Below are 10,522 nucleotides of genomic sequence, written 5' to 3' on the forward strand. Positions count from 1 at the left end.
ACAATTAAGGGAAAAAAAAAAAAAAATTATATACATACACACAGCGTCAAATTTCTACACAATTTCCACACCCAAGAACTAAATAAATTAATCCCTGAATTTAGGATATGGAGAACCTTCTCCTTCTAGGCTTGGTTAAATCTGGCATTCCATCATCCATGTTTGAGGTATCCTTCGATCCATGCTTAAATGGATTCAATTTTCCCAAGGTTTTCGACATAGAAGAAAAGAATGTTGGCTTCTTTGCACTCCCTTTTGACGATGTCCCTTGATTTTTCTGCAAATCTTGTACATACATTTTCATCTTCAATAGCTCGGTTCTTAGCGCTTCGTTCTCTTTCACCAGGGATACATCTGCCTGTAACTGATTTCTTGTCGTCATGGCATTCGAATTTTGTTCGTCTGTGCCACTTCTTAGCTTCAGTTGATCGTAATACAGAGCGTGAAGAACTATCTGTACAGGCAATCGTTTGTTCTGCGAAGCATGAACCCTGGCTTCGTAGGAGAGTTTGAGTGGATCCATCACGCTGCAGACCTTCTCGCGCTCGATTTCATCTAAATTTGGATGAGCCTGCAAGAAATCGAATTAACTATGGTTCAAATTAATCATCTAAAATAAACTTCGAAACGTGCTTTTAAACTGACCTTCAAGTAGATGTCGATAGCCCGGTAAAGATCATCATCGACCTTTCTAGCGCCTTTAGGCACTAAATTGGCGATCCCGTTAAACTTAGAAATACTCAGATCAACGTAAGTAGCAATCTCTCCAAGGTATGCATCAACTGTCTTGGCAACTCTCTGCATAGCTGTGGAACACACTTCTTTAAAATCGCCTCCATTGAAGACAGCCACGTTCTTCTCTTTCTCCACAAAACCAGATATGATCCTTCTAACGCTCTCAAGATCAAACAGGCGCTCGCCATCATACGAGAACGATAGAACCAGAAGATCATCCACTGTCACATGCTCTAAAATCACTGAAATTCTCTTTTCTAGTTCTTGCTTGCAACTATTTGTTGCCCTCAAGAAAATAGCAGTCCTTAGGAGACAGCAGAGGAAGTTTATGGGGAAGGCAGCCTTTTCGGGGGGCAAAAGAGCGACTATAGATTCGAGAAGTTCCCGTTGTTGGATTCTGATATCAGATTCCCCGGAATCTAATGATTTTATTCCTTTCCCAGAGTGGTCGCGCACAAGATCACGAAGCGATCTCTCTGCGTATGTGATTATAGCACTAGCTATTGTCAAGGCCTTTGCACCTCTTGATTTCATCGATGTAATGATCTTTTCGAAGAAGCTTACATCCAAGATTGTTAGCTCTTCGGTCCACCAGTTAGGCGGCGAACGGCTTGGAAAATTTGCCTCAACACAAGCCTATCAAAGCAAATCATCAACAATTTGAGCTACACAGTCAATAACTATTTATATGGTAGGACTTTAACCTCTAAAAGTTTAAACTATTAAAGAGATCTCGTCAATTAGATTCATTTTCCATCAAATGCCTAACACAAGAATAATTCTAACAAATAGATGGCGGTAAGACTTGAATTCAGGATTCGGGACCTTTCTATGCTCTAATTATATTGAACTACTACGTCTAAAAGTTTAAGCTGTTAGAGAGGAAACAACTTGCTGCATGCATATAAAGAGAATCATCGAAAGGTGGAAATACCTTGGCGCTTGCAACATCGACACATTTTTGAACAATTTTGAGGTCTTCAGCCATTGGAAGTAGATCTTCACAAGATTTCAGCACGACGACGGCACCTGAAAGGCTGCTTAATGCCACTTGAGAGAGGAAATCCTCGGTCCGACTACAGAGATTATTGTCACAATACATATCAGTCATCTGTAGATACTCAGCAGCACATCTGAGGGCAGCCACGTTGTGTACAGTGATCTCAAAATTTACTCCATAACAGAATTTCGCAGCTTTTTCGAAAATTTCGGGTCCTCCAGGGATATCGGAGAGGTTTATTCTTGCCAAATCAGCTTCTTTTGATTCAATAATAAGTTTTCTTATGTAGTTGCTCTTTGCTATAAGCATGAACTGCCACCATAAGTAGATAAAATAAACATTTCAAGCTTAAATACTAAACGCAAAAGGTCGAATGAGAAAAATCGATTTTCAAGATTAATGTTCTTAAACAGGCTATTTGCGTACCTTGTGAAGAGAGAAATTGGCCTCACCTACTTCAACAATAACATCAGTAGGAATATCTTGCGAAAAAACCCTGTAATTTAAACAGAAAAACAGCAAAAAATCAGAACTGAATTATCAAAATGAAATAGAAAGAAGAGTTTAAAGGAAGAATTGGAGATCAAATACCACTGCCCAGTTCTCTCCATGGCAAGAGTTAATCTGCTATTATTTTTGATGGGGGTAGCCATTGGAGGATGCTTCAAGAAAATAGAAATATTCACGCAACTAATAAAGAGCTTATTTGGGTTATATAAAGATTTTAATTTTATCTTGAAGTCGCTTTACTTTTTGGCTTTTAGGAGACAAGCTTTAATCTTTTTTGCAAAGCTTTTACTTTTTCAAGTAGCTTTCAGTACCCAAGAAAGAGCCAAGTCCATATATTTTGTTGTCCAATAAAATTGTTGTTTAGCCATGCACAATTGCATGTAAATATTAAACAATCTCTCAGATCATCTAAATATTAAATGGGATTAAAGAAGAGAATTATTTATTTGTTTATTTTTAAAGGGTGGTATAAACATCATACCGATCATTATACTTTTAATAGCCACCCCACACCCCATGTCTAGATTTAGTTTTTCCTTCATTTTTTTTTCTTTTTCATCAAATGCTTAGCGTGTGGACAATTTTTTAATAAATATGTAGTGAATAAACTTAAATCGAAGTCTTTTACTTAACTCTGATACTATAATGGAGAAATTTGCTCTTAACATGCTTGGTCTAGACAATGACTTGTTTGAAAATAATAATCGTAGTATTCAATTGTTCATTTGAACTTTAGATAAATTGAATTGTCCTCATACCATGTTTACCATCTATTCAAGTGAACCACATATGAACATCTACAGTGTGTCTTTTCAATAAAAAATAATGAATTTGTTGTTAGTCCTTGTTCTTGGTCTCATTCAATCTATTTAACTCAACATGCCAAACATGACCAACTACATAATCTTTTTAACAGTAAGTCTCTGTTTGGCCTTCTTTTCTTCTAAAATTCATTTTCAACATCACATTTTATTAGATCCACAATTTTTATTTACCTTTTACATATTCATTTTATCAATTTTTATCGAAATTTATTTATTTTTGGCTAAACCAAATAGTAATGAATTTCAGAGAATTTAATTACCCAAAACTTGTTTTACTATGAATTCTCAATTAAATGTGTTTGATTGGTATACATTTTCACTAGAAAAATATTAAAAATTTGAATCTTTTGGTGTTCGTTTGACTTTGTTTTTATGAAAATTATCAATTAAATTAAAAGAATTTGTTAAAAATATGGATAGAATTTGTTTCCATTGCTAAAAAAAAATAAAAGAAATTTTTTAAAAAATAGCTGGTAAACCCAATTCCAATCAAAACCAAAGGAATGGAAAATCAATTCCTTAAAAATTTGGAAAATGTGATCATGTGGGGGATTGAGTGGAAAACCAATTTCATAAAAATTTTTGGGTGTCAAACATACAATTTGGATTCATAGAAAATGAAGCCTGTCAAACAGGTCCCTATTGTAAGTAGTGAATAATTGGAGACACCAACTACATTATTGATTGGTTCCTCAGAATTGAGTCAAATGATTTTTGGCTGGAGACTCTCGGTCTCAGATCACAAATCTCTACCACTCAAACAAGTGGCCTATGTTTTCCCAGCAACAAAGCCCAAAAAATCTTGGTCCCCAGAATTCCACGTCACTTTTTCATGTTGGAGTGGGCCCACTTTCCAGCTTCAACATGTTAGGATTTAGAAGATTATCCAACATTGTGGGCCACCAAGTATCTGAATCTACCTAATTGGAACTTTACACGTGGAATTTCTATTCATTTCATCCATTCCCGTGAGAGCAACCGATATCTAACCAATCAAAGAATGTCTTTCTAATTTTTAGGTTAGTTTTTATTCTTAGTTTACACTTGAAAAAATAATAACTTGAAAAAATAAAAATTACGATGTCTTGTCATTGTCAAGCTGTAATGGTCCTAATTGTTTGTCTAATAGGGTTCTGAGTGAGTCGGATCGAACCTTGAGCTTTCGAGGTCTGTTTAGCTTTACTCGAAAAATATTAAATCTTAGCTATGTTTCGTTTATAATGATATCCACTTATCTAACTCTAATTTATCTTTATTTATAATTTCATTTTTAGCCCCTTTTTTACATACACTAAAATGAGTTTATTTCTTTTCTTTTCTTTTTTTTGTTGGGAGAAAAGTGAATTTTAAAATAGTGATTTTTTGAAAAATGGATGGTAAAAAAGTATGACAAGTTTTGAGTTTACATATAAAATATTTTATTGTGTAAATGTGTAGTTGAAAATGAGTTTCTGGAAAAAAAATTGTTAATAAATATCAAATAGGAGCTTAATTAGATTTCAGAATAATAATAATAATAATAATAATAATAATTATTATTATTCAAAACACTTGAGCTTCATCGCTCCCTAACACTAAGTTTTTGTCAATCTAAAGTCGAGTTTTGACAGTTATGTTCATCGCAAAATCTATAGTTTTTAATTACAACGATCAGATTGGAGTTTCAGATTCTTAGTTTATGTTCAATTCAAATTTGTTCAACCTTAAACTTGTTAAATTTTATTCAAACTTGTTGGAGACCTGCAATCACGATTTTAAATTCAAGATTAGATTACTCAAATGATGATGATTAAATGCCAATGATTATTACCAAGTCCTGTTGAGATGGTTAAAATATGACGCAACAATGTTCCTGTATGACAATCATTATCCAAAATTTTTTTTTATATATTTATTTTTTTACCACACATTCACACAATAAAATATTCTGTGTTAAATCCAATTTTTTTTTTACTACACATTCTTCAAAAATTCATTATTTAAAACTTTATTTTTGCTAAATAAAGGCAATAAAACAGGGCCAAATTTAAAACTTTCTACGAGGATTAAGTCCAATTCATCACCGTCGATTGCCACGTTGAATGTGACCATGCAAAAATAGTAACGACACAATTTGCATATTGGGGATAAAATCAAAGTGGAATAATTCCATGTTTTGCCCAAAATAAGGATAAGGGGAAATATAATTAGCCCCTGTTTGAGCCCCATTCTTTCCATATAAATACATTTTTAAACAGTGATTTGACATCATTTCAATCACACATTTTTAATAAAATAATATTAAACGTAAATTCAAAATTTTTCCTTATTTTTTAACAACATATTTTCCATTAATACACTATTTCAAAATTCATTTTTCCTCCAAAATGGGGTTCAAACAAGGGTTTAGTTTGAAGATAAAAGCAAACCCTAGTTGACAGAGATGGATGGGCCGGATTATGGTATATGGATCCAAAGTTCACTGAGCGTTCGCAAAAGGTCACCGGTGGTTTTAAGGACCACGTTCTTCTTAATTTGTGGATATCATTCAATTCAAATCATTACCATGGCCTGGTGAATGTCACATCTCCATTAAATCAGGGCCTACCAGCAGAGGTTGAGAGGCCCAACAGTCTTGCTGCCCATTTAATGTATTGAATGGGCCTGGATATGTAAACAGCATCTTTTACTTTTTCTTCGATGGAAAAAAAGAGAAAAATAAAAAAATAAATTAGAGAAAGTATGTTATCAAATTTTCATTGTGACTTGTTTGGTGAGAATTAAAATCAGATTTCTAATTAATTTTAATAAAAATTGATAAAATATATGATTAAAAAGTTATAAATCCTATAAAATATATGATTATAATTAATTGTTTAGTCTGACTTAGATAAAAATCGAAATTTTAATTCCTACCAAACTTGTGCTTACAATTCATATGGGTATTCTTAAAATGTGAGGGGATGTAATTTTCTTATTATATATTTCATTTTTACACGACACACATGCTTACAATTTATTGACTTGATTATTTCGCATCTTGCAATCCATTGGCCGAAAAGTCGTACACCCGCATTGACCACTGCTTAATTATGTCACCAGCAGCAAATATGGACGCTTATGGCTTATAAATGATTGGTTTGTGTCCTTTAGCCTTACAATCCATCGAAATATCATGTCGATCAAGTTAAGTTGACTAATTACCAACCGTAAGCCGTAAACGTGTTTAGACTTTGGATGCCGTTCAATTCACCAATACACGCTTGACGAAAAATAAATTTAAAATATAATTAATTTGATAATCTTCATAAAGCTTTGTTGAAGATAATGCTTCTCTCTTCTATTGCCATGTCAAAATCGAAAATAATCAAGTTCAAGTCTAGACTTTGGGTGTTGTTTTATTGGCCAAAGATATTAAAATTTTGGGTCCATCTTAATAAGGTCAACATTGTTAAGAGGAGTGATCCAAAATATATTTAAATTGGTCAATATTTCGATATTTAATCGATATGAGATTTATTCCCTTAACATGCCCCCTCAAGATGGTGGCTCTTTTTGAGCAGACCAATCTTAAAATTCGTGTGCTCATTTTTGAGACTTAATCGGATCGAATAGCTCGTTGGAGTTTACTGGGCTCTGATACCATATTAAGATTTTGGGTCCATCTTAATAAGGTCAACTTTGTTAGAAGGAGTGATCCAAAACCTATTTAAATTGGTCAATATTTCGGTATTTAATCGATTTGAAATTTATTCCCTTAATAAAAGACACGATTCACTGAAAAATAAACTTGAATATAATTAATTCAATAATCTTCATAAAGCTTTTGTTGAAGATAATGCTTCTCTATTCTGTTGCCATGTCAAAATTGAAAACAATCAAGTTCAAAGCCATAAACGTGTTTAGACTTTGGGTGGTGTTCTATTGGTCAAAACACGTTTCTTTGAAAAATAAACTTAAAATATAATAACTTTGATAATCATCATAAAACTTGGTTGGAGATAATAATCCTCTCTTCTATTGCCGTGTCAATATCATAAACAATTAGGTTCAAATTTTAGGATCAACTATATATTTATAAAAACTTCATTGTCAAACCTCAACTTGAATCATTCAAGTAAACTTGTAACATTACATTTGCCAATAATAAATGTTAGCTAGACATCGGATCTAACACTGAGATCAACTTTAATATGCTATGTCTATGACAAATTTTAAAAAAATGGCACAATCTTCTTTTGAAAAGTTTGTCATTCGACATAAGGGTGACGCCTGGTCAATCTTTTATGCCCCAATTAAATTAAATTTTATTTTTTTCTCTTGTATTTTTAACCACACAATTTTTCATAAAATAATATTATGCATAAATCAAAAACTTTTTCTTCTTTTTCAACAACATATTCTCAAAATAAAATAAAAAATAAAAAAACTATTCCACCCTTAAAATTTGAAAAAATGGGAGCCAAATACGGACTATATTCAATTTTCCATTTTTTTTTAAAAATAATATTGACTCAAGTGCAATTATTTAAATTGGCCCCATCCAAAATTTTTAATTATCGATTGTTAGGTCTCGCTTGTGAGTAGGTCATGCTAGGTCCATCCACTTTGATACTCTAATTCCTTGTATTGAATATTCTTGAAGAGACATGTTATGGATATTCAAAGATTGCTTATTACTCATTTGTTATATTAGTGTATTGACAAAGTTCGCAATAAACTTAAATGTTAGAAATGCAAAATTATTTCAATACTGATATGCTGTTAGGAAGGATGTCACTCACAATAGGAAGTAGAATTTTTTTTATTCACATGGATCCTACCACTCCTTATGGGTATCTGTCAACAAGCATTTCAAATTCTTTCTCGCAAAAGGAGTTTAATTCAACTTATTTCATATTGGATCGAGCAATAATGATATAATTTGTTAACCATTCTTACATGTGATCTCCAAATAAAAAGGCACTAGAGAGAACATTAGAAAATTTTAGTCTTGAACCTTCACCGTAGTTGTACAAACCATCTCTAATAAGAACAACCTTCAATTCTCAATTTAATTGTAAAATAATCGTCATAAATATACGTGTTATTTAATACTTCTAGACATCAATCAAAGTAGAGAAAAAAATGACTTCTTAAAGTTGAATGTGTCATAGTTGAAATTGAAATAAAAGAATAAAAGTCATAGGCTCATAGTTTAATTGCAAATTTCTCTTAAAATCATGTTTGTTGGAGATTAAAATAAGATTTTTAGTAGTTTTTGATAAAAGTTGATAATGTATGGTTGAAAAATTATGGATTCTATAATGCTCAAGTTAAGTTGACTAATTACCAACCATAAGCCGTAAACGTGTTTAGACTTTGGATGCCGTTCAATTCACCAATACACGCTTGACGAAAAATAAATTTAAAATATAATTAATTTGATAATCTTCATAAAGCTTTGTTGAAGATAATGCTTCTCTCTTCTATTGCCATGTCAAAATCGAAAATAATCAAGTTCAAGTTTAGACTTTGGGTGTTGTTTTATTGGCCAAAGATATTAAGATTTTGGATCTATCTTAATAAGGTCAACTTTGTTAAGAGGAGTGGTCCAAAATCTATTTAAGCTGGTCAATATTTCGATATTTAACCGATGTGAGATTTATTCCCTTAACATGCACTCTCAAGATGGTGGCTCTTTTTGAGCAGACCAATCTTGAAATCCGTGTACTCATTTTTGAGACTTAATCGGATCGAATAACTTGTTGGAGCTTACTGGGCTCTGATACCATATTAAGATTTTGGGTCCATCTTAATAAGGTCAACCTTGTTAAAAAGAGTGACTCAAAATCTATTTAATTTGGTCAATATTTCGATATTTAACCGATGTGAGATTTATTCCCTTAATAAAAGACATGCTTCACTGAAAAATAAACTTGAATATAATTAATTCAATAATCTTCATAAAGCTTTTGTTGAAGATAATGCTTCTCTATTCTATTGCCATGTCAAAATTGAAAACAATCAAGTTCAAAGCCATAAACGTGTTTAGAATTTGGATGCTGTTCTATTGATCAAAGACATGCTTCGCTGAAAAATAAACTTAAATATAATTAATTCGATAATCTTCATAAAACTTTCATTGAAGATAATGCTTCTATCTTCTATTGCCATGTCAAAACCGAAAACAATCAAGTTCAAAGCCATAAATGTGTTTAGACTTTGGGTGGTGTTCTATTGGTCAAAACACGTTTCTTTGAAAAATAAACTTAAAATATAATAACTTTGATAATCATCATAAAACTTGGTTGGAGATAATAATCCTCTCTTCTATTGCCATGTCAAAATCATAAACAATTAGGTTCAAATTTTAGGATCAACTATATATTTATAAAAACTTCATTGTCAAACCTCAACTTGAATCATTCAAGTAAACTTGTAACATTACATTTGCCGATAATAAATGTCAGCTAGACGTTGGATTTAACATTGAGATCAACTTTAATATGCTATGTCTATGACAAATTTAAAAAAAATGGCATAATCTTCTTTTGAAAAGGTTGTCGTTCGACATAAGGGTGACGCCTGGTCAATCTTTTATGCCCCAATTAAATTAAATTTTATTTTTTCTCTTGTATTTTCAACCACACAATTTTCCATAAAATAATATTATGCATAAATCAAAAACATTTTCTTCTTTTTCAACAACATATTCTCAAAAAAAAAAAAAAAAAAAAAAAACTATTCCACCCTTAAAATTTGAAAAAATGGGAGCCAAACATGGACTATATTCAATTTTCCATTTTTTTTTAAAAATAATATTGACTCAAGTGCAATTATTTAAACTGGCCCCATCCAAAATTTTTAATTATCGATTGTTAGGTCTCGCTTGTGAGCAGGTCATGCTAGGCCCATCCACTTTGATACTCTAATTCCTTGTATTGAATATTCTTGAAGAGACATGTTATGGATATTCAAAGATTGCTCATTACTCACAAAGTTCGCAATAAACTTAAATGTTAGAAAAGCAAAATTATTTCAATACTGATATGCTGTCAGGAAGGATGTCACTCACAATAGGAGGTAAAAAAATTTGGACTTTTTTTATTCACATGGATCCTACCACTCCTTATGGGTATCTGTCAACAAGCATTTCGAATTCTTTGGCGCAAAAAGAGTTTAATTCAACTTATTTCATATTGGATCGAGCAATAATGATATAATTTGTTAACCATTCTTACATGTGATCTCCAAATAAAAAGGCACTAGAGAGAACATTAGAAAATTTTAGTGTTGAACCTTCACCGTAGTTGTACAAACCATCTCTAATAAGAACAACCTTCAATTCTCAATTTAATTGTAAAATAATCGCCATAAATATACGTGTTATTTAATACTTCTAGACATCAATCAAAGTAGAGAAAAAAATGACTTCTTAAAGTTGAATGTGTCATAGTTGAAATTGAAATAAAAGAATAAAAGTCATAGGCTC

The 10,522-nt window shown here is 31.8% G+C and overlaps 1 protein-coding gene across 2 annotated transcripts; it reads right to left on the reverse strand.

Moving 5' to 3' along the window:
• Positions 1 to 15: 15 nt before the first annotated feature.
• On the reverse strand, positions 16 to 2,472 carry LOC111371640 (root phototropism protein 2). 2 transcript variants are annotated; one of them, XM_022993724.1, is made up of 5 exons: positions 2,330 to 2,472; positions 2,162 to 2,231; positions 1,670 to 2,047; positions 646 to 1,371; positions 16 to 571 (listed from the first exon to the last, which is right to left on the reverse strand). In XM_022993724.1, exons 1-5 carry the CDS (start codon positions 2,386 to 2,388, stop codon positions 101 to 103), a joined length of 1,704 nt encoding a protein of 567 aa, XP_022849492.1. In that variant the 5' UTR covers positions 2,389 to 2,472; the 3' UTR covers positions 16 to 100. The 2 variants fall into 2 exon arrangements, with proteins under 2 accessions (XP_022849492.1, XP_022849491.1); XM_022993723.1 differs by having other exon boundaries at positions 2,327 to 2,451.
• Positions 2,473 to 10,522: the final 8,050 nt, after the last annotated feature.

Source organism: Olea europaea, chromosome 22 (genome assembly GCF_002742605.1).
Source record: "Olea europaea var. sylvestris chromosome 22, O_europaea_v1, whole genome shotgun sequence".
Lineage (NCBI taxonomy): Eukaryota > Viridiplantae > Streptophyta > Magnoliopsida > Lamiales > Oleaceae > Olea > Olea europaea.

Excerpts from the sequence above, each read along its gene's own strand:
- LOC111371640 (XM_022993723.1), bottom strand. The coding sequence starts at position 2,388 with ATGGCTACCCCCATCAAAAATAATAGCAGATTAACTCTTGCCATGGAG. Across the intron at positions 2,232-2,326 it reads ATGGAGAGAACTGGGCAGTG|GGTTTTTTCGCAAGATATTC; the intron begins GTATTTGATCTC and ends TTTAAATTACAG. Across the intron at positions 1,372-1,669 it reads TCGATGTTGCAAGCGCCAAG|GCTTGTGTTGAGGCAAATTT; the intron begins GTATTTCCACCT and ends TTGCTTTGATAG.